This window comes from Labrus mixtus, chromosome 18 (genome assembly GCF_963584025.1).
Source record: "Labrus mixtus chromosome 18, fLabMix1.1, whole genome shotgun sequence".
NCBI classification, from domain to species: domain Eukaryota; kingdom Metazoa; phylum Chordata; class Actinopteri; order Labriformes; family Labridae; genus Labrus; species Labrus mixtus.
In genome coordinates, this window is record NC_083629.1 from 2,344,795 (window position 1) to 2,371,717 (window position 26,923).

The window sequence follows — 26,923 nt, forward strand, 5'->3', positions numbered from 1 at the left end:
AGAACTTCAACTTTAAACTGGTGCAGGTTTTTAGACTCCATTGCCTCCTTATGTACAGCATGTATGAAAGTAACCATACATCTGATTAGAGGAACACAAAACAAGGGGTACAGTACAGTTCTGTATCCATCTTGGACTCAAGCACATGCTAAGTTGTAACTAGAACATTAAAAAACAATGTGGCAAGTGTGTCTGTTATGTAACTATTTTCTGGTTAGCCTAATTGTTTGTTTTTTAAGCGTTTCATAACTGTGCCAGTCTTTTGTTGCCACTGTCCTAACTTTATTGAACAAAGAATTCAAAATGTTGCAAATGTTTTTGCAAACCAGTGACACTTTTCAGTTTCAATATTTGCCATGTCATCTTTGTGCTTTTTTTGCAATTATTTTAAACTCTCACATTCTGTTTTTATATTTTTTTGTCCCTACTTTTAGGAAATTGGATTGTAGATTCACCGTACTTTAACCCTGTCCCTTAAAACTAATTCAATACTGCCTTTGCTTTTTCATACTTTCATGTCTTCTACACAAGTAGCTGTATTGTTTGAAATAGTGCCAGTACTTATGACTGAGTCCAGCTGTTTATTTACCAACTATATGATCCTCTGATAAGTAGATCCAGGAATGCAGGATTATGACCTATCCCCCTAACTTTGTGGGCTTCAGTGCCTTAAGGTGCTTACACTTCACACAGAAACACATTGTATGTTAAAAGTAGCACATGATGAGTCATCATAAAGCACCACAGACTCCATGAATAGATCAACTCTGCTCATTAGAAGAAACAAACACAAGATGTTAGTTCATGGTATTTTATTGGAAAAACAAAATGTAAAGACTAGCATGTACAACTTGGAATGCAGATCAACTGAACTGAACAGAACAGTTGGACTGGGCCGGGCCTCGCCGCACCCACACACACACTTACACACGCAAACTCACACACAAACACAAGATAGAAATGCTGCAAAGCACCGACCCCGTCCCCACTAAACTGAAATCAACCCCCCCTGAAGAGACCTGATAAACATGCAATCTTTGAGGCAATATATTGTTACCAACAATTAGTTATCCATCTCTGCAGAAACTGTCAAATATTGCCCCAAAAATGTCTCATGTTTATCATTTTTTTGAAAGTCCCCCCACCCCTCCAAATAATCTATAACACAGCCAACATCCAAGGGGCTCAAATCTACACCCCACCCAGGCTTCCCCCTCAAAAAGGTAAACACACAAAGGATAAAGCGAGTATCCTGACATGCCAGAAACACAGAATCTAAAATGAGTTCTTATTTATTCCATTTTAATATTTTTCTTAAAAATATCTGTCGTCACTGACTTCATTTAGGTGAGCAAACTGCAATGTTTCCGCTGGTTTACTCACTCCCATCCATCCAACAACTAACCCTCCCTCCTCTCAGTGGGTCCCAGACCAACCTGAGACCCAATGACAGCCCCCTGCCATTGGGCCCCCGACAGTAACCCATCTAAAGCTGCATGCATGAAGAACAGAAAGAAAGAAAACAGGAAGTCAGGAAGAAATGCGATTGGCCAGCCCATAGAATCATCATGACATCAGGCAGATGGAACCAGGAAGCAGAGGAGCAGAGGCCAAACCAGCCAGCTGCAGAGAGGCTGCTCAGCTAACATGTTGAGATCTGATTGGGCAGCACAGCGCTGGGGGGCGGGGAATACAAGCCAGTACATGCAGATTCATTTAGGATTTTCTTTTTGTCTTTTTGAGCTTGTTTTTATGGACAGAATTTCAGTCTTCCAACATTCAGTTTAAGTTGTCTATACAGAACATTATGAATAAATGTAGATTTTTGCAATAAGAGGTAAGTGAAACATTTGACTGATTCTTTGTCTTTGCTTTGAGCCCAGTTCATTTGGCGGTCATCATCTGAACAAATTCTGTGGAGGAACACAAAACAATAAAGAACGTCAGAAACAGAAACACATCATCTAGTATGACAATAATATTTTTTTAATAATAAGACGATGATAGACTCCCTCAGGGACACAAAGTGTGTCCTGTTCTACAACATATTCAACTATAAAACTCAGAGAACAAGAACAGCCTGAAGTTTTCAGACTTCACTCTCTTGTACCTTCATAGTTGACCTGGCCGTCTCCATCGATGTCTGCTTCTCTGATCATCTCGTCTACTTCCTCATCTGTCAGCTTCTCTCCCAGGTTAGTCATCACATGACGCAGCTCTGCAGCGCTAATGTAACCGTTGCCATCCTGCCCGACAAACATACACCATTAGTCAACAACAGAGCTGGTCTTCAGCACCTGTCACATCTCTTTTTTATAAAAAAGTATGAACAAAGACTGGTTAGCCGTTACCCCAGCAGTGAAGGAAGTAACAGAGCTGAGTCTATGTCAGTGTAAAAGGGAGAACTAGCAAGTTGGGACAAGGTTGTAACTTTTTGAGGATGTTCTGTGTGTGCATCCTGTCACCATTTACTGCTAGCAGCTAGCCTATTGGAAAATGTCAGGAGACCAAAGGCTATATGAGCACCTTATCCTCCAAAGACAAGACAAGATCACTGGATCAGCTGTTTCAGGGACAGTAAAGAACAGTAACATTTTAAAGAAATGTATGTTGCTGCCCAACTTGTTTTTTACATGTCAAGCTAGGCGCCTCATTGGCTTCAGAAAAATACAGGGGCAGAAATATGTTTCCTTGTTTGGCTCGGTGTTAAATAACCCGGGCAGAGTATTGACAGTCCCTCTTTACAGTTATCCCAACATCTCTGTATAAAAATGGGCTATTGTCAGCTGTAGCTTAGGAAAAGCTGATCTCAGAACAAACACCTTCCCTTCATACATTAATGCTTAACTGCTGATGAGAAAACAAACAAAAGGAGCTTACCTTATCAAAGACCCTGAATGCCTCTCTGATCTCCTCCTCACTGTCAGTGTCCTTCATCTTCCTTGCCATCATTGTCAGGAACTCGGGGAAGTCGATGGTCCCGTTGCCTGGGGTGGGGAAGAGGTCATTAATACAATCAGTCAATATTGTTAAAAGAGTTCTACAAACACCTGCTGCAACTAAATCCCTCCACAAATTGAGGAAGAATCAGCGTACCATCAGCGTCCACCTCGTTGATCATGTCCTGGAGTTCGGCCTCAGTTGGGTTTTGTCCCAGTGACCTCATGACTGTGCCCAACTCCTTAGTGGTGATGGTACCATCTCCATCCTTGTCAAACAGGGAGAAGGCCTCCTTGAACTCTGAACAGAGGCAAGAGAGGAGAGGGACAGGATCCAAGGAGGAGGAAATGTTAGCAACAGCCGAAGTCATGTGATGGTGTCTTGACTTTGCAAAGAACGTGTTTATTGCTGAAGATAAAAAAGTAGTGTTATCATATTGTTACTCTACCTGCAATCTGCTCTTCTGTTAGTTGGTCAGCCTAGAAATCCAAAACACAAAGACGACAGGATTACTTATTAATTCTCTCTATGTTCAAAAGCTTTCATGCTTGCCAAAAGCGAATCAGCAATAGCGTCACACGAGTGATTAAACACTGAAAGTAAACATGCTGAAAAAAAACCCCTCCATCTTAACATGTATCAGGTGCGGCAAAAAGAATGAGCCAAAGAACAACTTTAGACCAGAAACTGATTTCAACTCCATTTCTAATAAAGAATGACAATTGGAACAAGGGCATGGATACAAGGTTCAAATAGAATTGAAGGTCTAATACAGAGAGAGAAGTGGGCAGAACAAGCAAACATGAAGCTAGATCAACTCAAAGAGTTTTCAGTAACAAGGTTGCAACGTTTATCTTTTTACCTTTAACACGTCGTATTGAGTAGGAACCAGAATAACCTTCAAATAACAAATACAACAACACTGCGATTTCTTTGCATTAAAAAAGAACCCGACAATACCTCCTTGTTTCAAACTCTTAAGCTAATCCATTCATTTCACTGTGTGTGCGATTTCAGTACAACCTTTAGCCCATCAAAGTGAATATCTGTGAGGTCTGCCACCAGCGTTACTGCTTTTGGTTCTGGTTTTTTCGCCTGTCCACCTCTGCCTCCAACTCCTCGTCCTCCTCCATCTAGTCTTAACCCGCCACCTCCTCGGCGCTGCTTCAGATCCACACCTCTTCCTCCCGAGCCTCCTCCAGTTATTCCTGATTTCATGCCGAGGCCATCCACTGCCCCCCGCACCATCACCAAGCCTTCAGCCAGACACTCAGCCCGCTTGCTGTTCTGGGTTCCCTGTTTTTTAACCTCTGCTAACTCAGTCTTGGTGCTCTGAAGGCAGCTCCTCAGCTCCTGCATCTCTCTGACCAGGCTGTCCATCCGGCTGGATGATGAGTCCATCAGCATCTGCAGGAAGGCTCTGTAATTCCTCTCCTGCTGCTCAAGGAGCTCAGTGTAGCAGTGCTCTTGTTCATCTAGGAGATCATAGACAGTGGACAAGCTAACCAGCTCCTCCTCAGCTGGAAAGAGAGCCACTTTCTGCGGCAGCATAATGAGGGGATTATAGCAGCAAGGGCAGGAGTGCTGTCTTAGGGAGGGAGGAACAGGTGGATGAAAAAAATGATAGCCAGACATCTATCAGATGCTCCTGATTTTATAAAAAATAAAATGAAGGGAATGTTGTACAGCAGATTTTGACATCTCCTTATAGTTACATAATTGTATGTGTGAAAGAAACTAGAGTTTGAGTCTTGTTTGTCAAAGCATTTGATTTCAGTCCTCCTTGATAGGCAAATAGTTACAATGGGTATCAGATGACTGGATGACTGCAGGTCTTTTGATCGGTCCAGAGTGAGCAAATTGCTGGATAGACGACAGAAGTTTTCAGTCCTCTAGAGTGGCAGTGGGATTGGTGTATCTGCACCAACCTGACAGCTGATGTCTCTCTCTGGAAGCAGGTCCTCCTGTTGATGTTGTCCGGGTAACTTGTCCAACCGTTTATTTGTCCCTCAATAAGTCTGTCTCCTGTTATACTCGGCTACCTGCTTAACTGTTAATCTCTCTCCATCCTGGTGTCTTGGAGCGATGCAAGTTCAGTGTACACTACCAGACGCTGTCCTTCTCTGACTGCAACTGAGCAGGACTTTGAGAACTCTGCTCCCTGTGCCACCATGTCAGAGTCCGTGTGTGTCTTTAAGGCTACAATGATGGCTTAACTGTCAGATGTACAGTAAAATGGACACACTGATGAAGTGACCACCTCCTGCAGTAGTTCAACAGATGAAGAGCCTTCAACACTTTGACAGAGAAAGAGAATGTGTGAGTGCAGAGGCCAGGAGGCCTTGCCAGTGGAGGTCATTCAAATGTGTCAGGAAAATTAATTTAAGATGTGTGAGAGTAACAGTGTCCAGACTTTGGGGGGGTCACAGGGGTTTTGTGTGTGTGTCTATATGCATACGTTAGCTGGTTGCCTTTCATCTCACCGCTACAGTTGCAGCTCCTAGGGGGGATCAGTTGGCTGGTCATCTGTCCTCCTGGACAGCATCATGGGTCACACCAAATGGCCCCCACTGACAGTGATAGGGGCCCCTATCCAGACTGGTTCAATAGTTTTCTATGACTCACAAACTCCCAACTAGCTTTTCCAACAAGAAAAAAAATAGTACATTTGTCGAAACAGTTATTTAATGTTGGAAGCCATGTGTACGATTGAATTATTAACAGTTGTCCTACTTTTACACCACAACATACAAGACCAGTAGCAAAACTAGCTTTCACTATGACCAATGAAATGAGCCACTACACAAGTGGAGAAATGGGCCGTTTTTCATTTCATATCTTCATGTGAGCACTTCGCCTAAATGGCAAGTCTTAGCTGTTATATGTTGCATATTTCAAATGTCTATTGTTGGTAGGCTAATCTTAGTAACTGGAGTGAACATAATTCTTCAGAAGAACGTTCTGATAACATTGGATGAGGTGTTAAGTGATTAGGAACAGAGTAAATAGTTGTATAAAATTAAATATATAAAATGGCTGATGATTATGACAGAGATGATGTGTGTTTGTGTGTGCAAGCTCTAGCCACGGCTAACAAGCTGCTAACCCCTCTAATACCAAGGCCAAATTCCTCTCAAGCTGCTGAGATGCCTGACAATAAAAACCCTGTTCCTGTTAGTTAGTACAAGAGAGTGTCATGGGGCCCCTTTCATTTAGTTTATTAAAACTCATGGACTGTGTCCTTTTTAATTGGAAGAGAAATTCAAAGCCTATTTAAATAGATTGATCCACTGCAGCAACTAAATTAATCAAGAGATTAATCACTGATGGCCAGAAACAGTTTGAAATGTGCTGACTCATTTCTATGACCTACTCTTTTTATTTATAATCACTGGACTATAAAGTAGGTGAAAATGCAGAGGGAAATTCAGCGGGTAATTGATTTGTAAAAATACACATTAACTAAATCTGTTAGATCAACCAAAGAATCAATACATATATATATGTATATAAAAATCTCAAGACACTTTCCAATTAGAGCTGGTCTAGACTGTTCTTTTTGTTCCCACATTAGTAATCAAGGCTGACTATGGAAACACAACAATTTCTGTTTAGTTTGTAGAAAAGGTTCTCACTTTAAGTAGGCTTTACAGCCTGACGACAGTAAGCTGACTCACAAGACAAGTCTTTCTTCTGTAAAATGATCTTAAAGATTGAATGAAACATGATGACTGCAGCAGAGATGTCTAGATCCCACTGACTACTTCCTCCTGCAATATTTTGTCAGCTATGCAACCACACACAATGTGACTTATTTAAGAGTTAAATCCAAAAATCAATACTACAGGTGTGAGTGTGGCCAAGATACTAATTCTAACCAAATGTTGAAAGGGCGAGGCAAATTAAAGATACCAGTACTGGATCACTTTACTTGATATGGCTGGGTCTAATAGAATGGCTCAAATGAACAACAGTCTTCATTCTGCACCTTTAGCTCGCCCTCCGGAGAATTAAACATGTCCGACCAGCTAATTTCTCACCATTCTAGGTCACATCACCGTCACTTTTCAGATTGTGGTTGCTTCAAACTGTATAACAGATTAAGTATTTTAAACATCAAATGACAATCAAGCTGACAAACATTAGGGCCAGCTCTAGCAGCAGCAACACTAATGCTTGTAGGAAGAGCACCAATTAAGAAGCTAAAACTCTTCAATACAGTATTTTATCAATTTGAATCAAAAGGTCCATTTTTTCTTGAAGAGGAGAACACTGAATGAGTTACAACTTTCTTGCTGAGCTAACGCCATCAGCAGCAGTTCTCACATCTTTTATTTTCCAAAGAGACACCAGTTTTCTACTCACTCAAAACAAGTGTTTTATTCTGGGTATATACCATTTAAAACTAGCAGACTATATACGGTGTTTAATATCAATTTCTCTCAACAAGGTAAAAAAGATCAAGATCACATTTAACATGGGTTTAAGTTACTGAGAACATTCAAGGTAAGATAAGATAAACCTTTAATGTACAAAATGAATAACCATTATGAGTATTTCACATTTTCCTCGTGAAAACCCATCTGGCATATGAATGATACAGTTTGGAAGTTAATAAAAACGTTGGTTGAGTTATAAGCTGCATTAATGATAATCTACTACAGAAGCTATGCATCTTATTTTACAAATGGCTCAAATATCACAACAAAATTAAACAGTATCTGCACACTGCTGAGACCGGCTACATACATTAGAACTCAAACACCTCCAGCTATTGGAAGTGTTAAAAAAGCAGCACTTGACTAAGTCCACCAGGGACTTCCTGGTTTTTATTTAAGCAATATAAACACCTAATAATCCCTACATGGGGTACAGGTAACTGCTTTACTAGCTGCCTAAACAAACAATTGATGAACACCAGCACTGTATCTTAATTTGCGGTCTACTGCATTGCTTTTCTACGTGCACATACAATGACTATTATGGCAAAATTTTACATATGAGCACTAAGATGGTGTCATAAAGGTAATAAAGTTGATGAGTAGCTGTGGATACTTGTCATTCAAATTGGCCACCATGTTAATTATAGATAACAAAAGTTGTAAAAAGTCAGCATTTACAGATCCTGGAAACTGAGTGTACACTCAAGATGGTGCAATGCTCAACCCGGGCGCAATTTGCCATTAAAAAGAAGAAGCTGCCAATATTTGTAACTATGCTTTAAAACGGCACAAGAAACATTTCTGATTTAACAGAACTTTATCCAGAATAAATAAATGTACTCTGGAACTAAGTCCCCATTGCATTACACTAACAAGTGTAGTTAATTGAGAAACAGAAACCATGCAAAGAGGAAGTATAAATAAGTATTAAATAGAAAATAAGAATCAAATGAGAAGATTCAACCAAGATTTACTTGCGATATGATTTTTTTTTTACAAATAAGGATTTAAATAACATCATGCAGCAGGATTGGTTTAAATGTATAAATAAAACATTAAGAGTTTATTGAAGTTACCAACTTTGCCTGCATAATGAAAGACACTTCAGGAGTTTACATCGATCAAACAAGGTTTGTATTAAATCGTGAATTATAGATAGTCTGAAAAAAATGTCTTTATAATCCAGTTTTTCCAGAGCATTGAATGTTTCGAGAATGTGAGCATCTACCTCCACAAGCAACAAACTACACACCATGACTACACACCATGACTACACACCGTGACTACACACCACTACCACTCCCTGCGGACTGTTACCAGATTCAGTACCAGAGCTGAGAGTGGTTTAAATATCTAGAAATATGTCAGCTTATAAATCATAGAAACGGAAATAAAGTTCCCATTTTAACGACTTCCAAAATAGATAAAATAAGAATTGGAAAAAAACGTCAAACATTCTCCAAATATGCATCCAGAAACCAGTTCATTTGTAAAAACCTGTTTTAGAAACTGGTTTTACTGGTGTTCAAACCAGTGTGGTTAGGTCATATTCTCTGACCTCATTAGGACTGTGAGTTGTGACCACTGCAGGTTTTTACAATGGTTTCATGTTGTACTTTGACAGTTGTTATCTGAAATTATTATGCACAACATGTGACACAGTATGATAATTCAGATTGTGAAGGGTGACAGTGTAAAGCTGAAGGGACATAAACTGGAGGTCTAAAGGTGCAGATCTGTCAGGAAACACCTCACAAACCTCACCCATCCGTCCCGCAAGTGGACAACTGTCCTACTCTGTGACTCAGACATTTGCTCGGTCATAGATCTGAATATGAACCCGGCATACAAACTAAGCAGAGATTCATCACACACAGATAACATCGCTTTCTCAACAATCTCACATTTACCACTCTTTAATATGTGAACAACGTTACAGTAGCTGTGATGCTAACTCCGGCTGCCAGCACAGCCAATATGTGGCCACCTGTAACGAGCAGCACACTTCACTGCTGAGTTCAACCATCGTTATCTTTTCATTAGTGTGTAGTAGTGTATGTAACGATGACAGGATGAAGCTTCTTCCTCGTCTACAGCCACAGAGTTAGCAGCTAGCTAACATGCTAAAGTACAGCTGAATCCATTCTACCCGCTACAGAGCTCCGTAACAACCCGACAAGCAGAGAGACACCCGAGAGTCTAAAAGCCGCCTCAAGTCAACACAACACATAAACATGTCTTGCATATCTCAAACAACGGTTCATTAAATACTCACCATGTCTGTTTTAGTAGGAAACGCTGGTCTGCTAACGCTACGGGGAGAGAGGAAATGGACGGCTGCCACTGAACGAGGCTTGAAGGAGGCGGGCAGGCGAGACGAACCACTGCTGTACGACTCACTGTATTCCTCCGCACTGTGAGGGGGAGGGGCCCTAGCTCTCTCCACCGTCTCTTGCATGCACACACACACACACACGCACTCGACTCTGGAGTTGTGCCTACCTTTCTTACTCTGCTTGACACAGGGAACCTCATCTTAATTTATCAAACCTACATTGTTTCAAAACGAGATCCAATTGTGAACGAGAACATAATTTTAAGTATGAGAAGGCTACAATTCAACTTTTGTAAGGGCTTGCATGATAGGCTGCAAGACTGATGTCAGGCCCAATCAACCACTCACATGGCATCAGAAGAAATTTGCCTATAGTTCTTGGGTTTAAAGTTTGCTGCTGATTTAAACACTACAATTCTATGGAGGACAATGCACATAAAATAAAAATGTTGACTCATCCCTTTTTCAAGACCTCGCCAAAAATATGCCATTACTGTTGAAGGCCTTGATTGTTTTTGAATTTTCCCATTAAAATTTGCGTTCATGCATGAAGTCAACCTGAGACCTCATGAAAACTAGCTTCTTAAAACGTTTAAACATCATTTAAATTTAATTCGATATAAATGTAATTGTGCTTAAAGTTTCCTTGATCTTTTTTTTTTTTTTTTTTACAAAATATTAGAACAAATTTTTTGAAATTCCCTGTTGGATAACCTTGGATAAATTGACAGGTGTATAACGTTATTGTTGCTGTACAAAAATGAAGCCCCTTTCTCTGTTAGTCCTACACCCACACACAAACTAGATTGGATTCAATTGAATAAAATCTGGATAAGCTTATAGGACCTGTTGATGAACACTGGTCAAATATCCTTTCTCAAAATTATTTTTTATAATAACAACAATGGTTGGGTAGCTTCAAACAAAAGGGATGGACCAAAACTGAAAAAATACACCTCTTCTTTTCTTGATATTGATCTTAAGGGCTTGATATGCACATTGACTTCTCATAAGTAAAATTAAAGCTCACAAGATTCACATCATAGTAGTGAAATACTCTTTAACTGACAAATTTTCAATTGCATTTCATTCCATTTTACTGCAAACCCATGTGGCAGGTGGACTGCAGCAAAATTACTGACCAATTTCTCAATTTCTGTTTTGCACTGGAGGTCAGTAACACAAATGTGTGGTGCACTATCATTCAATACTTCAGGCAGACAATTTAACATTAACCCTTCATCTTCTAGTTTTCTCATTAATGTTAACAAACACAACTTACCCTGCATTCTTTTTAAGAGTTTCTCCTGCATTACACTAATAGGCTATGTGATGCAATTCTGCACTATACTTTGAAATGTTCTCTCAATACAGTTATAGCATGTGTTATCCTATTTAAATTATAGATTTCTGTGGTCATGATGTTTAGAACAATCAAAAAAGTAAGACGGGCTAACTTGTAGCCATTACTTTTTAGTGCCAGAATAGTGTTCTGGAATAGTAGAATAGTGTCGATTGTATGCTGAGTTATCAGTCAAAATGTTGCTTTCAGAGACTGTCTCAAACACCTTCCAGTGACTGTGTACTTGTGCACTAATTGCACTGTCCTCTTTGTGGCCACAATATAGTCATCCACCTGGCACTGGTCTAAAAATCTGTTGTGACTTGGCCAATTGGCTGTTATTACATCTGGCATCAAAATCAGAGTCTCATGACATGTTCCAAATAAAACAGCTGTCTAATTGTAGCCAAATTATGTTTGACAGTATGCAGGCCTATTATGAAATAGCTTATTAAGTTCATAATAGCCCACCTTTAACAACCTAAACATGAGGAGGAGACAATTATAATCATAACTTTCATTTGGATAATGGAGATGTTCATACAATAGGTTTTCGCCCAGAACATTTTTTTTAACTAAATGTCTTTGAAATGAGTCTCCTCGTTACAAAAGCCAGTTTTTAATCTGCCGAAAGTAATTTACACAGTGGCGGACTATTTTATGCTACACCGAATCTTAACCAGGCGGAAGGATACTTTCGAATAGTCGCGGCTGACGGCACTGGGAAAGTTGCGGTTTTGTTTTTAAAAGACAGATTTTGATTGGATAGAGCAGAACCGCAATACGCTGAACGATGTACGCTGTCTGCTGATTGGCCAAGGTGGACCTGCAATGCGTCAAACCACGGCGCGGCTACGATAGAAGGAGGGAGCGAATCCACCCGTCCTGTACAGTAGATTCTGTGTGGATATGAATAAACCGAAGGAGTTTGCCTCTCAGGTAGTTCCCAGGTGAGCTGCCGAATATGGTTGCGAGCAACAGGGGGAAGTGAATGGATAAGAACTTACCGCAGATATGGAGGTTAAAATATTTATTTTTAGAAAAAAAAGATGATTTATATTGGCCTATATAAATACCTACAGCACATTTTTGTATTAGCCTAGGCCTATTTGATATGCGATTTTACAGTTACACTGATCATATAATTAAATTATATGTAGCCTTATAAAAACTGTAAAAGAAATGAAAATGTGAAACTTCCTGTCTCTTTGTTTCTATTTTATGTTTCTGGGTAAGGTTGTCTTGTTTTTAAACAAGATGCAGAGATACAATTAACCTTCATATTATTTAAAAAAAATTGCCTTGACATTTGAACACTAACTTTTAAATGTAATAATTATAATACTATTACAGTTAATGCCAAGGAAGTGTCATCTATTTCATGGGACTAGTGTTTGTATAGAATTTCTTCTATTGTGTGGAGTTGTATCTCCCGTACATTTAAAACATGTTTTATGGTTTTAATTCATGATATGTCACAGTACATGCACCATAAGCAGACATGCATAAACAAACCTGGAGCCCACAATATACTAATGAGAAACATATATTTATTATCAGTGTCTGGTCATTAAATTGTCAAAGTTTGCTGTGAAAATGAGTTAAAAGTTATTATGTACAAAGGATGGCTTCAAGCCCAACTTAGAGAAGATCACAACAACTTAACTCTTTTATACTGCAGCTGTGTGTGTGTGTGTGTGTGCGTGTGCGTGTGTGGGTTTGTGTGTGTGCGTGTGTGTGTGTGTGTGTGTGTGTGTGTGCGTGTTTGTGTGCGTGTTTGTGTGTGTCTGTCCTGTTACAGAACTCAAGTTCTTGAATGAGGTGTGTGTTTGTGTGTTCAGTCCTCCAGTAGTATATCCAGTTCTTCTAGAGGCAGTCGCACTCGGAGTTCTTTTTCTGTCATCAGATCTACAAACTCCTGGAGATGCTCGGGGAACAGCTGCACTGCGTCCATGTACAAACCCTGATTGCACACATGTCACATACACACACATTTGCATGAATGCAAATTAACATTCATACACACCCCACACACAAAGGCAGAGAGCAAGAGAATTGAACAGTTTTAGTGCAATCAAAAAACGATGTAGACAGAGGACAGCTGTTGTTAGGAGATATAATGGTTATGTCTGTCTTACCTTAGCCCATGGTATATTTTGTAAGGCTTTGTAAAAGATCCCTTTGGCTTTATCCACCTTCCCTTCTGACACCTACAAATGGCACATATACACATACAAATTACACACACATAAGCTCAATGTGTGTGCCGGCCGCTTTACTGACGGTCAATATTTGGTCTTTAAATTTACATGCATATTTATGTTAGCTCACATATGTCTGTCTCTGAGTCAATATTTGGAAGATGAGGAGAAAATAGGCTAAGATCAATGTTAAACAAGCAGAATTACACACTGAATATATCAGAGAGTTCCCATGGTGCAGCAGACTTTTTCAATCATTTCTGAAATTTACATTTTTGGTTTGAACGTCTGGAAAAAAAAAAAAAACTAAAACTGATTTGGTGTCGTAATCACCATCAATTCTTACAACCACCCATAAACATTGTTTTACTTTTTGCAGTAGTGTAAGCTCCTCAGCCTTTTAACAGGTTGATTTTGGAAAGGAGCAGATACAAAATCTGCATCTCTGATATTTTGGTATGACTCAACTTTCAAGGATAGGAAATGAGATTTAGTCAGCTAATCATTTTCTTACCAGGAAGTTCATGTACATCCTCCAAAGTAAAGGACAGTGAGAACCCAGCTCTGTTGCTATGGTGTTTTCAAACAGTCCACGGATACGGTTGCTGAGGCCGTTCTCTGGCAGGATGGGCAAGGCAGCGTCATGGTTACAAGATCTATAAACACCACAAGATTATGGAAACAAGATTAAATTACTAAAAGGTTTTGTAAGTCATGTAAATTTTGGTAAAAACTACTTGTGTGAGAGTTGTTTTGGCTTATCAACAAAAAAGAAAGATCACGTCATCTTGTAAAGCTGTTACATATTATTTTCATATCGAGTACTGCTTCAAGATTACTCTGCACATCATCTGTTCTGCCCTTACCTCTGAGCAGCATCCACCAGCTGCTTCCTTTGTTCTTCAGCAACAATGGCAAAGAGGCGTGGTAGCACTCTTTTGTTGTCCCTAGTTACAGAGTGGAAAAAGCGACGGGCCCGCCCAGCACTATGGTAACGGTTCTCCACCTAAAATACAGGTTGAATGAGGATCATCGTGAATGTGGACACACAAGGACTAACTCAGTTGAAGCTAAGTTTAAAGATCTGGGAAAAGAAGAAAAGGGCAGGTGACTTTCTGATTTGATCTGAACCCAGAATGATGAACGAACATTTGATGAGCTCACCTGTATGTATATGCTCCAAAGAGGGGCGCTGCCGGACCAGGTAGAGAGAGCAGATGTCAGCATCTGTCTCAGTGTCGCCAGTGGAAACACACTTTTTCCCATGTGGTACTTTAGCAACCCCGCCTGCTGTACTGCAACTTCCTCACACTCTGAAGCCAGCCTGTTGATCCACTGCCTGCTGAGGTGTCCAACATCAGCTCCAGGTCGGCTACCCTCAGTGGTAGCCACCGAGTCACCTAGGTCGGCTTCCCTGTTACTGTTAAGCTGTTTGTCAAGTGTCAGTTTGTGGTGCAGCTCCTCCATCCTCTCTCTAGCCTGGCTGTAGACGACATTAGCTGCTTGGATGCCCATCGTGAGGTACTGGAACAGAGCGTAGCAGCCAACTAGGCCTCTCAGCCTCAGCTTCTCTCCAAGCAGGTCCCCTTCACCTGGTTGTGAAATAGTAAGAGGAGAATACTACTGATAACACTCTATCCCAATTTCCTTCTCTATCCACTGTCCTATCATAAAGACAAACAGCCCCAAAATACATCTTAGATCATAAGTCCCTGCATGTTGCATCTTGACTAATAACTTTACCATCATTAATCCAAACAAATGGGATATGTTTGGAAAAAAGTAGACATACTGATGTGCTCTTAGACAAATAAAACAGATTGAGGATGTTTGTGAATATTAACCTTTTCTGTTGACTTCAAGGTTGTGGATGTTTTGGTCAAGGGCCAACAAGTCAGCTGTCAGAGTCTGCTCATAAGACCTCCTGGCTTTCAGGATGGAAACAGGAGTGAGAGACTGTGATGATGAGGAGGACGATGAGAAGGTTCCCTCTGCTAGCCTAGTTAGCACACACACAGCTGGGGACGTGGTGACATCAGAGAGGCCGTCTCTTTGTGAACCTGCCCCACCCTCCACCTCCAGCTGGGCCCACAGCAGACACAGCTCACAGAGGGAGGGGCTAGTCAGCCCTTTGGCACCCCCTAATGCCGAGGCTGTGGAAAAGACTTTGCGAGCCTCGTCAAAGTTGCCCAGCATCCACTCCAGGTGGGCATACTCCCGCCACAGCACCAGTGACGAGCGGTTGTCTGGTTCTTTGAGAAGTTGCTTGGCAACCCGTTTGCTGCTCTTGCCCTGAGAGCGAAGGCGCTTTTTATTGCTGCTACACAGGCAACGCAAAACCTGGGGTTACAAATAGGTTAATTAGTGCACAGGTCTACCACTTGTGATAGAAAAGTAAGATCTTTATTTTTAAACATGGACGTTTTTTTTTTTCTTTCAATCTAAATGTAACTTCCGAGTCAGATAAATCAACACTTACTTTGAGTTTCTCATACCGCATCCAACTGAGTGACAGGATGGCTCGGTGCTGGGCAGGAAGAACATGTTGGACCATGCTGAAAACATTGGTGAAGAACCCTTCCCCTTGCTTCCCGAGCCCCACCCACTTCCTTGTTCCCTGGAGAGTGGTCATGTGACCTACAGAGTCCACACCGAGGTCAGGTAGGTCACCGGAGGTCAGGGGATGGCTGAGATCATTCCCTAGGACGTGGCATGGAGACAGATTTGTTAATGCCTGATTATATTTTAAAAGATTTAAAGTAACTTTTGAAAAAACCCTCTTTTGACCCATGTTGTCCTTTTTACCCTTAGTGAGCAGAGAAAGGTTCTCCAGGAGCAGGCCGGGGTGACAGGACGCAGCAGAGAGCACTGAGTCTACAGGCAGCCCAAGGAATGAGAAGAAACGGAGAAGAAGACGGAGCTGGAGCTCTGGTGAAGACAGACAAATAAGGGACGGACCGATGTCATCAAACAACACCTTAAGTTGGAGAGACAGAGATAAACAAATTGTTAAAAAATGTGCCTGTTTGTTTTTTTTGTTTCTCATAACAATGGGTGGGAAGGGATAATGGGTAACTACGGTTCAGTAGTAGAAGCCGTTCTGTTTAGGCTAATTAAGTTGATTGTTGTTTTTTAACATATACTGTGTAAAACAAACTTCCTACTGCCTTCCAACAAGTGTACCTGGATACACTGTATGTGTCATGTACTGCTGATTTAAAAATCTAATAAAAAGATTTATAAAAAAAAAAAAAGTGCCTGTTTATTAGCTTCATATCAATATTACATATTGCATACAAACATAGAATACATGACAAGGCAGAGACAGCTTCAACCAGTACCTGTCTGTCTGGATCCTCACAGTCCTCTTCTGATTGGCCCTTGGCTTTGTCAGGCCTCCAGGGCAGCCAGTGGGCTGCTTCCCGAGATGACTCCACATCCAACCAGACTGTCCATCTCGGCTGGCTCCGATCCTTTACCTCCTCTCCTTCCTCTTCCTCCTCCTCTTCCTCCTCTGTGGACGCAAAAACATACACCAACATGGAAATCATTTTCTTGTTATTCTAAAATCGTTTTTTCATGACATAAATCAAAAATGAATAAGGTAACATTCTTAAAGGGTTAGTGTGTGTGTGTGTGTGTGTGTGTGTGTGTGTGTGTGTGTGTGTGTGTGTGTGTGTGTGTGTGTCTTTTACCTGGATTGGGTTGTAACCACCCTCCTTTCTCTTGTTGTTGCATCCAAGCCTTCCAACCTCTGGCCCCAACCTCTCCAACCCTTGCCTCCCCGCTGTCCCAAAAAGGCTCAAAGAACTCAACCTGTAAAGACACATAGAAACATAAACTAACTTAAAATAAACATTTACACTTTATTAAGATAACTACAGCTCTGATGTGTGTTCCTGACTCTGTGTTGAGAGTAAGAGCCTAAAGATTTTTTTTTTTAATCCATCGACCAGCACCTTTGAAAGCTCACAAATAAACATGGTGTGCAATCCCAACAGGAGCTTTCATTAAGGCCACTTAAGGAAGAACATGCTCAGCTGCATCCAGTTTTTTGGAGGGGATTTTAATAACATAGACGGTTTTCTTATTCTCATTTTCACTTTGATCAGTCAGCTTAGGATTTTGGGGTTGTTCTGCTCTGCTGGACGTTGCAGTTTTTCACCAGGATCAGCTGAGCCCTTGATGGCATGCTGCACGGATATTGATTCATTTAAAATGCATAAGGCTATGTGACAAGTCAAGTGACAATCAACTTTCTTGTAATTCCCAGTTTATGTTTTTTTTAATTCAGATAAACAGCAGATTTGTTCTGTGTGTGTGTGTGTGTGTTTACCTGCTGCTTGGTAGACATTTTCTGTACGCTGTCAGGTTTGTAGAAAGTAAAGTCGATCATGGCCTGAAACAGAGAAATGGCTTTCTCTGAGTGACCAGCCTGACGCAGGAAGTGACACTGCTGGATGAAAATATCTGGACAGAAAAAAAAAAGGCAACCAGGACATGTACAACAACTTTTAATAAGTGTGGACCAAACAACACAAAAAACCTTTTGTATGATTAAAATATTGATACATTCAATATGATGTATCAAATGCAGATAATAAGTGTCTGTGTTTTAACAAACCACTGAGGCCACTGAGAATCGAACCAGGTTAAATGAGTACGCAATTGGCATCATAAAAGTTCTCAGGTTCCAAAAAATTGTAAATGCAAATCTAAATCTGTGTTACCCAACATATCCTCCTCAAGCCCTGGCAGGACGGGATGAGAGACCATGCTGCCATCACGCACAGCGCTCAACGTACTGAGGCACTTCCCATAGGCCGAGTTCACCTTGGACACAGTGAAGTTGCTGAAGTAGCTCTGGGTGAACAGCAGATACTTCCTCCACAGGGGGGCACTGTTTGGGTGCACGAACACCTTAATCCAATAGATGACACATCCAGAATTACCTTAAGCCATAGACACATGTCAACACAGGCTACACATGCTACACATGATTTAAATAAAAGCTTATAAACACTGTAGACAAACCAGTTTCTTCCATTCTTTAGCTAGAAGTGAGGGCTCCCACAGCTCCTGGCAGATCTTGAGCCTCTCCAATTGCAGGTCGATGCATCTCGGGTTGGTCTCGGCTGCACGCGCTGCAATGCTGAGCTTCTTCTCCAGGACTGCCCTGTAGGAAGACTTGTGAAGCTCAGCCAAATCACTGCCCTGTTGTTCCTCACCGCTTCCAAACACTGTTGCACTCAGCTCGTCCTATAGAGGTAAAGAGGAAGATAAACACTCAAAGTACTGCTGCATAGGAAGGACAAAACAGGACATTCAAACCTTAGATTTTGGTGTCAACATTGCTTATAAGTGCAAATGTTTTTTTTTTTTATTTCTCAGTCTGATCGTTTCAGTCTGCAGCATCCTAACAGGCTGTAATGGCTGCAAGATGAAACTCTTTAAATCTACAAGGCTCCATTAACAAAAAAAGGATTTTAACTTTCTGAATTTGGGAGGTAAGTGTCTACAGCTGCACATCAAGTTACTGCACATAAACATCCATACAAACAAATACAAATACTGCAAAGCACATCCCTGCAGTTAACATTATTTTAAAGAAATGTGAAGCTGAGAGAGCACTAATCTAAATAAAAAATAAGAGTAGAGTTTCACTACCTGGTATCTTATAAATTCTATCCATAGCTGTGTGTCTTCTGGGTGCTCTCTGAGTCGCCTGTTAAACTCTTCAGTCCTGCCGGCCAAAAGCACCGCACCCTGCTTCGTCTGTGTGTCCTTCTTCTCGTCCTCAGTCTGGTCTGGCTGTCCTTTCCCCTGCAGCCAGAGCGCTGTGGAGGAGTCATACACACCCAGGGGATTGACCCATGATGTCTGCACTCTGTCACCTGGATAGAAAAAATTGAAGGTGTGAAGTTAGATGTGAGGAATCAAAAGAAAAAGACAATAAAAATATATGTCATATAACCATGATATCTCTAAAACAGCAAAAGTTCACTCAAACCATGAATGTTTCCAAATTTGAAGTTATCAAGCTGAGGACACGGTCCACGCTTTAATGGCAATCCACAATTAAGGTCCTGAAATCAGGTCAGCCTTACTTTGATATTGATTTTGGCTATTTTAACTTATTATCTGTTAAGAATGTGATAGCCTAAAACTGTATTTCCCATGTGCCGCAGTAACAGAAATTAAAATAACCTGCATGGTATTTAAACTTATAAGCTCAGGTTTTTGGATGTCTGCATCTTCACCACCTGTTGTGGAGAAATCTCTTACCCATCTGTCCTCCTTTTTTCTCCTCATGGTCACACAGGGGGAGAAAAGAGGTTGGGCTATTGGCATCACTGCACTCAGGAATAGTTGGTATGGCAGGAACAGGGGCCTCAGACCTCAGGAGCTGGCGACTGACTGTGGAGAAGTATCTATCTGATGATTTCTTCTTGTCCCTGCCTTTCTGTTTCTTATTTGACTCTGACTCCTCCCAGCTGACTCCCTGTCTGCAAGGGTCCAGACCCAAGGATGAGCTTCCTTTCCTCTTATACCTGGCACACAAAGAGATAAAAAAAATGATCATTTAAATTATGTTACACTGCATTTTGATCCAAGTAAACATCTGTTTTACCAAGCAAAGTCTTTGAAGTTACTTGATGACATGTGTCCTACCTGGCTACATCTCCTCTGTATAGGGACTTGTACGTCCAGTTGGCAGAGTCTGCTTTACGGTCAACACAGAACAGCTGCTCTGTGCGTGTCTGAAGGTCATCCAACCAAGAGAAACGGCTTGCTATTGGTGCAAGCTGGGAACTGTGTGGATGTAAAGACAAACCAATAAACAAACCAACCAATAAACAGCAGGGGTAAAGCAACGAATCAAAACTTAAGAGCATTAGCATATAAGGAGCTAGGTGTGTGTCCATACCCATTTTCCTCTTCTTCCTTTTTAAGCTGACTGGGGTAAATGGTGTCAGAGTCAGACCCACTGCTGTCAGAATACCTCCCGCTTTTCTTTTTGTGTTTCTTCTTCTTTTTTCTCTTCTTTTCACTCTTCTTTTTTTTCTTTTTGGGTGGCACATTACTCTTTTCTTCCTCCTCCTGTTCTGCAGAGCTTACGTCTTTATCAACACTATTGATAAGAAGGTAACCACAATGTTAACCCAAATCACTGAAACAAAAACATCTTTCATGTTTAATGTGGGGTCTAATGATCACACCTTGAGTCGTTGGTCTTCTCAGCAAACCGATGATGAAGAGAGAGGGCATCCCCGCTCTTAAAACTCTTGTTTTTCAGCCAGTCTAATTCTAAAATAAAACAAAGAAACGTGTTATTCAGTCAAGAGAAGGATCATGGGGGCGATTCATTATTATACACTGACAAGGCTTGTAGTCAAAGTTATATTACACATAGTGTTACAGCGACAAGCAGACTACAGCTCCTGTAAGTTTGTACAGAGTCTAGTGGGCTTATCTTCTCAACAAAATGACACAGAAGTATTTAGAAGAAGAAAAAAACGATATCAAAATGTATTGAGTACGGAGGAGTTGATACCTTTGGGCGAATCTTCAACTTTGTTAGTCGCCTCTTCAGCAAATGATGGAAACAGAGCCATGACAGTAACGTCGCATAAAAACAGTCGCACAAATATGACGTCACGCACTAGACGGAAATACCTCCGGAAATACATTTTTTTCTTCCATTTTATTTATCTTTTGGTGTCGATTTTATCTGCAAGTGTTTTTTTTTACTTTATAAACATAGTTTAAAAACTCTAAAATGTGAAAAAACAAGGAGTCGGCATTGATATGTAAAATTAAATATTAGGCTATCTGCACCTCTGAAAGAGCCTGAATTTAATCTTCAATCTTTAAAACTCTTTTACATATTATTTCTCCTTTGTTCTAAAAAATATTGTGGTATAAGCTAGTATGACCACAGCTGATATTATATTCTCAGTGACTTTGAAGTCCAGTTTTAAGTAATGTTGTGAAATATTGAATTGTAATAAAGTGTGTGGCAGACTACAAACTTCAATAATAAGCACCCCAACAATAACATTAACTACAGCTATTAAATAAAGATTCAACCAACCATCCTTTAATCTATGACTTTCTGACAGAAATCAGGAGGAAGAGATCACCATTATTTCATGTGAACATGAATAGTTTACCACAACATCTATATATTGCAGTTTCTACTTCCAGACCAATGGAAATATGTTGTGCAGGAATGATAAAGAGGAATAATTCTCCTTCAACAGAGCCAAAGATTAAGACTAGAATATACTTTCAGCAGCATGATAGTGATGTCTGTAAAAGCTGAGGTATTTGATGAAGAACAAACACTTAATATTAATGTTGAAATATTTGGATTTATTGGGTAACATTACACTTTTCATTGCTACAAGTAGGTTATTTAAAGACTAGACCCTGAAAACTAGCAGCAAAATTATTATTATTTTTTTTTAACTCAGAGTGTATTTTCGTATTGGTTTTATGGCTTCCAATCACCCTATTGTGGCGAAAAAAAAGCAATTACTTGCATGTATGATTACTTCACATAACTCGTTGTTTTGTCTTAATACCGTAAGCAACATAATGATGAAGGCGTAGTTAATATTTTCCTTCTATCACAAGATGGAGAAAAAGTAAAAAAAAAAAAAAAAAATGTTTTTAAAGCAGCAGCGAGGCTCGTGTTAAAAAGATTAAATCAAATTAGTTGTTAATTTTTTATTGAAACTCGAATGTTGAATTTAAACACGCATGAACACGCTCAAAATTAAATCTTAGGTGTGTCCATGCAATAATACATGTTTGAAAATCTATTGTGTTACCAGGACAACGAATCTCCTAAAGCGCCATCCAATCAGAAGTCAATTATTTTTTCTCCCGACCAATAACATCGCTTGGTGGGCTTTGACGGACGTGTACTTTGTCCAATCGCGTTCATCCACCGCTTGGTAGAACGCGTTGCTCTTGCATTCTCTAGTTAGTCCGTTGCTGAGTCCGATAGCAGTCACAGTGTTGCCTGTTTCCGTCGTCAAGAAGTTTAATTTTCAATAAAAGAAAATGAGGGAAATCGTACATCTGCAGGCCGGCCAGTGTGGAAATCAGATCGGAGCAAAGGTAAGAATATATGTGTTTTGAAACATAACTTTGTAACAATCTGTGAAAGAGCGCACATTTTAAAATTGGTTTGGGCGGGCTACTCGTTGAGCTTACTTAGCTTCAAAGCTAATGTTAGCATAGCGGCCCACCAATGCGTTGTTGGGTTTCGCAGTATTGAGACTTAGCCAGCTAACTTAATCATATTCCTTTATTTTTTTATTCCCGGTTTCAGTTCTGGGAGGTGATAAGTGACGAACATGGAATCGACCCAACTGGTTCATACCACGGGGACAGCGACCTGCAGCTGGAGCGGATCAACGTGTATTACAACGAAGCATCAGGTTAACCCCACTTTGTTCAATCTGTCGGTCTGTAAGATTATCTCATGTCTACGGAAGGTAATTCAATACTAAGCACAAGGCTCGATAGTACCGTATCCACCCAGCAGGGGGTCCTTATCCTGCTGGACGCCATTGAAAAGTGTTACTGATTGACTCACCTTCCTGGTTACTGTCGCCTCGTTTCCATGATACTACAAACCAAACCAAATGTAGAAGCGTCTCCATGAACTATTGAACCACAGTGTTTTGTTTGTGTAACTTTAAATAACTGATACATTACTGCATTTAATCAGAAACTTAAAAACGGTCAGACAATTAATTAATTAAACTAGTATAGCATGCTCACTGCACCTCAATCTGTATATTATAATCCTAAAAATATACTTATAGCATTTATTTATATTTATAGCATCCCATTAATCCAGCCATATATACCCAATAATTCACTTTTTTTTAGTCTACATCTGTAAATTTTGTAATTACTTGTACATAGCACAGATTCTTGCACTTTCTGCTTATTGCACTTCTGGTGAGATGCCAAACCTCATTTTGTTACTCTACTTGTATATGTGTAATGACAATAAAGTTGAATCTCATCTCACAATTAAACTGCTCTGATCCCAGACTAAACTAGAAATTAGTTTTTATATATTTTATGCTATCCAAAAAAATATATGATCAATAATGTCATTGCAAAAATGCGAAGTCATAATGATTAATAGTTATAAAACAGTACAGCCATTGTAGAAATTGCATTAACTAACTCAAATTATTAGACATTAGAATCTGTTGCCAAGCAGGAAAATTAGAAGTAATCACCTCATCCCATGGACGCTGAAAAAGTTGTTCCTTAGCACCTTTTTATTATTTTACAATATCAACTCAAAAGCTATGAGCATCGCTTTGTTTGATGTAAGTGCTTTAACACTGTGGGGTATTGATTTAACTTTCCATTTTGTCCCTCTGTTTTCTTCACCAGGTGGCAAGTATGTCCCTCGTGCAGTGCTGGTGGACTTGGAGCCAGGCACGATGGACTCTGTGAGGTCTGGTCCCTTTGGCCAGATCTTTAGACCAGACAATTTTGTCTTTGGTGAGAATGAAATGTGTTGTAACTTGGGTTGATGACATTCCCATAGTGTGATAGCTGAAAGTCATTTTCCACAGCTCAACTTTCAATATATTCAAAACAGAATACCAGTTACTTAGAATCAGATCCAGGAAGTGTTGACTCTACAGCTGTGATTAATCTCTGTATTTGGATGTCACACAGGCCAGAGTGGAGCAGGTAATAACTGGGCTAAAGGTCACTACACCGAGGGAGCGGAGCTGGTGGACTCGGTCCTGGATGTGGTGAGGAAGGAGGCAGAGAGCTGCGATTGCCTCCAGGGCTTCCAGCTCACCCACTCGCTGGGTGGAGGCACCGGCTCTGGTATGGGCACGCTGCTCATCAGCAAGATCCGAGAGGAGTATCCAGATCGCATCATGAACACATTCAGTGTGGTGCCCTCACCCAAGGTTCATAACATAGAAATCATTTCATTAAAATTCTATCTCGTGCCCCTCTTGTCTTTATTTCTTACCTTCATCTCTTTTTGCTTTCCTCTCTCACATTTCAGGTGTCAGACACAGTCGTTGAACCGTACAATGCAACCCTCTCCGTCCACCAGCTGGTGGAGAACACAGATGAGACCTACTGCATTGATAATGAGGCTCTGTATGACATCTGCTTCCGCACACTGAAGCTCACCACACCCACATACGGTGACCTCAACCACCTGGTCTCAGCCACCATGAGTGGGGTTACCACCTGCCTGCGCTTCCCCGGGCAGCTCAACGCCGATTTGAGGAAATTGGCCGTGAACATGGTGCCCTTCCCCAGGCTGCACTTCTTCATGCCGGGCTTCGCCCCCCTGACCAGCCGCGGCAGCCAGCAGTACAGGTAGAGAGGCACAAGCATGCTTTTTACACACTTAATCAAACCCTCACTTTGTTGTTTCAAATGCATGTGACATGAATCTTAACTCCATTATCTTGTCTTTTTCCCAGGGCACTGACCGTCCCTGAACTCACCCAGCAGATGTTCGACACCAAGAACATGATGGCAGCTTGTGACCCACGCCACGGGCGCTACCTCACAGTCGCCGCCATCTTCCGAGGCCGCATGTCAATGAAGGAGGTAGATGAGCAGATGCTTAATGTTCAGAACAAGAACAGCAGCTACTTTGTGGAATGGATCCCCAACAACGTCAAGACCGCCGTCTGTGACATCCCTCCCCGCGGTCTCAAGATGGCCGCCACCTTCATTGGCAACAGCACAGCCATCCAGGAGCTGTTCAAACGCATCTCGGAGCAGTTTACTGCTATGTTCCGCCGCAAGGCCTTCCTCCACTGGTAAGTAAAAGAAGATTTATTTTTTTATCAGGACAGTGAAATGATGTCCCTGTGTTTGTGCAGGACTTCTCAAACGAGTTTGTCACAACACATCTGAGTGAGTGTTTCTTGTTTCAGGTACACTGGCGAGGGCATGGATGAGATGGAATTCACTGAGGCTGAGAGCAACATGAATGATCTGGTGTCCGAGTACCAACAATATCAGGACGCCACTGCTGAGGAAGAGGGAGAGTTTGAGGAGGAGGGAGAAGAGGACTTAGCCTAGACAGTACCATAACCCCTGTCTTCCTATGCAACAGTTAGGGCTGGGCAATGTCATTCAAATCACTGCTGCGTTTATTAAAACAAGATTGCATTTTTCCAGTGGAGTGTCATCAAATATGTCCATTCATGCATTTGAATACTTATCCAGCCTTAGCCGGAGTGTAAATGGGTCCTCAAAGTTTGTTTTTTAAACGTTGTCTGTTCTGTTTTCACACTTTGTTATTTTTTGCTGTCAGGAGTTCTTTTCTCCTTTCCTGCTTTGGATATGAATGTTAAAAACTCCCAATTCTTTTTTCTCTGTCAATCCACGCGTTCAAACCAAGTTGGAACATGCTGTTACACTTTTCAAGGAGCCTTCAGGTAACTGACTGCAAAACAGATAAAGCAGATAAACAAACCCCACCCCATGGTTTTTGTTGTGAAACTGAAAATGATCACCTCTGTTCATCTTTTACAAACTACAGCTTTAAGAATGTAACACTGACCACGTTGAGGCACTCTTTATTGAATTTGCTGCTTACATATGGAATTTCATCTTTTGGCAGAATTAAATCTGAATTTTTCCTAGATCAAATAAATCTCTTAAAATGCACTACAAGTCTAAAAGTTTTAAATAAAAGTACTTTGAGCTGGTCACTGATCCATTTTTTGTTACTGGATGTTGACATGTAAACGATTGGTTTCAATAAAGACATAAGAATTGGTGCTATGCTGTGTGAATTAGTACTTCTTTTGTTTACTTACAAACACTGGTAGCTTATTATTAATCAAACGATAAAGCCTTAACATGATATTCATTTCATTTTGATCAACCTTTCACATACAAGGACGTCGAGGTTAAAGACTTAAACACAAGAAACAACAATCCTATTCATAGTGTTTTTGTGAAGCACTTCAGATTGTACAAGTGTACTTAGGTCCTCAACTCATGGACCCATGGAAACCACAGCCTCAATTAACGTTTGTCTATGGCAAAATATATCCAGACAAATTATGCTAAATGTAATTTTCCTCCCTGAGGTCTTTTGGACACTTGTGTTGATGTGATGGGGGTTAAACCGGTTAAACAATTCCACCTGCTCACATCATCAAGGCTGTGGTTGACAAAATGTGTTGAAACTAACAAGTTGACTAGTATTGAAGAGTACCAGTTAGTAAAAAAAAAAAAAAGAAGACAAACCCTCAGAGCAGGTTGGACTAGTCCGGCTCCTCACTGCTGGTGCTGCAGGATGAGCTACAACAGAAGGTTCTCTTGCCAGTAATACCAAACAACCCTCCTTTGGTAGGTTGTGTTTGAGTTGACCTGTGTTCTGAGTGCACTGACTGAGTGCACTCAGCACTTATGTAAGTAGAGAGGCAGGTTAAGTCATCCAATTATTTCAATTAGTTAAAAGAGAAGATTGACTTAACAGACTTACTTCAGGCCTGCTGCAGCCACATATAGACAGGATATCTTCTTCCCCCATAGAATGAAAAAAAAACAGATTAATGGAAGAAGAAAAAGACAAGCTTTAAAAAATATATTCTAAATGTTTAATGAGTTCAAAAAAGTATCT

The 26,923-nt window shown here is 40.6% G+C and overlaps 3 protein-coding genes across 3 annotated transcripts; 1 reads left to right on the forward strand and 2 right to left on the reverse strand.

Moving 5' to 3' along the window:
* Positions 1 to 797: 797 nt before the first annotated feature.
* On the reverse strand, positions 798 to 9,855 carry LOC132993811 (calmodulin-1-like). Its single transcript, XM_061063864.1, has 6 exons — positions 9,658 to 9,855; positions 3,389 to 3,419; positions 3,097 to 3,240; positions 2,881 to 2,987; positions 2,111 to 2,246; positions 798 to 1,913 (listed from the first exon to the last, which is right to left on the reverse strand). The coding sequence occupies exons 1-6, from the start codon at positions 9,838 to 9,840 to the stop codon at positions 1,885 to 1,887; spliced, it is 630 nt and encodes a 209-aa protein (XP_060919847.1). The 5' UTR covers positions 9,841 to 9,855; the 3' UTR covers positions 798 to 1,884.
* A 2,737-nt stretch (positions 9,856 to 12,592) lies between these two features.
* Positions 12,593 to 20,918, reverse strand: nrde2 (NRDE-2, necessary for RNA interference, domain containing). Its single transcript, XM_061062890.1, has 19 exons — positions 20,816 to 20,918; positions 20,481 to 20,568; positions 20,189 to 20,392; positions 19,933 to 20,073; positions 19,546 to 19,811; positions 18,928 to 19,154; positions 18,295 to 18,519; positions 17,991 to 18,180; positions 17,597 to 17,730; positions 16,956 to 17,076; positions 16,602 to 16,774; positions 16,066 to 16,237; positions 15,740 to 15,960; positions 15,105 to 15,600; positions 14,425 to 14,852; positions 14,127 to 14,266; positions 13,775 to 13,916; positions 13,198 to 13,269; positions 12,593 to 13,022 (listed from the first exon to the last, which is right to left on the reverse strand). Exons 1-19 carry the CDS (start codon positions 20,874 to 20,876, stop codon positions 12,897 to 12,899), a joined length of 3,627 nt encoding a protein of 1,208 aa, XP_060918873.1. The 5' UTR covers positions 20,877 to 20,918; the 3' UTR covers positions 12,593 to 12,896.
* Positions 20,919 to 22,229: 1,311 nt separating this feature from the next.
* On the forward strand, positions 22,230 to 25,648 carry LOC132993807 (tubulin beta-4B chain-like). The gene is made up of 7 exons (XM_061063860.1): positions 22,230 to 22,389; positions 22,604 to 22,712; positions 23,692 to 23,802; positions 23,983 to 24,227; positions 24,329 to 24,651; positions 24,759 to 25,103; positions 25,221 to 25,648. The coding sequence occupies exons 1-7, from the start codon at positions 22,333 to 22,335 to the stop codon at positions 25,366 to 25,368; spliced, it is 1,338 nt and encodes a 445-aa protein (XP_060919843.1). The 5' UTR covers positions 22,230 to 22,332; the 3' UTR covers positions 25,369 to 25,648.
* The last annotated feature ends 1,275 nt before the right edge of the window (positions 25,649 to 26,923 follow it).

Bases quoted from the DNA above. Each gene is read 5' to 3' on its own strand.
- LOC132993807 (XM_061063860.1), top strand. From the start codon at position 22,333: ATGAGGGAAATCGTACATCTGCAGGCCGGCCAGTGTGGAAATCAGATC. The intron at 22,713-23,691 runs GTTAACCCCACT...TTTCTTCACCAG, and splicing joins GTATTACAACGAAGCATCAG to GTGGCAAGTATGTCCCTCGT. The intron at 25,104-25,220 runs GTAAGTAAAAGA...TTCTTGTTTCAG, and splicing joins CGCAAGGCCTTCCTCCACTG to GTACACTGGCGAGGGCATGG.
- LOC132993811 (XM_061063864.1), bottom strand. From the start codon at position 9,840: ATGCAAGAGACGGTGGAGAGAGCTAGGGCCCCTCCCCCTCACAGTGCG. The intron at 3,420-9,657 runs GTGAGTATTTAA...TTGGATTTCTAG, and splicing joins TTCCTACTAAAACAGACATG to GCTGACCAACTAACAGAAGA. The intron at 1,914-2,110 runs GTACAAGAGAGT...GTTCCTCCACAG, and splicing joins CGGCCAGGTCAACTATGAAG to AATTTGTTCAGATGATGACC.
- nrde2 (XM_061062890.1), bottom strand. From the start codon at position 20,876: ATGGCTCTGTTTCCATCATTTGCTGAAGAGGCGACTAACAAAGTTGAA. The intron at 18,181-18,294 runs GTTTGTCTACAG...TATTGGATTAAG, and splicing joins CTAAAGAATGGAAGAAACTG to GTGTTCGTGCACCCAAACAG. The intron at 17,731-17,990 runs GTAACACAGATT...TTTTCTGTCCAG, and splicing joins GCTTGAGGAGGATATGTTGG to ATATTTTCATCCAGCAGTGT.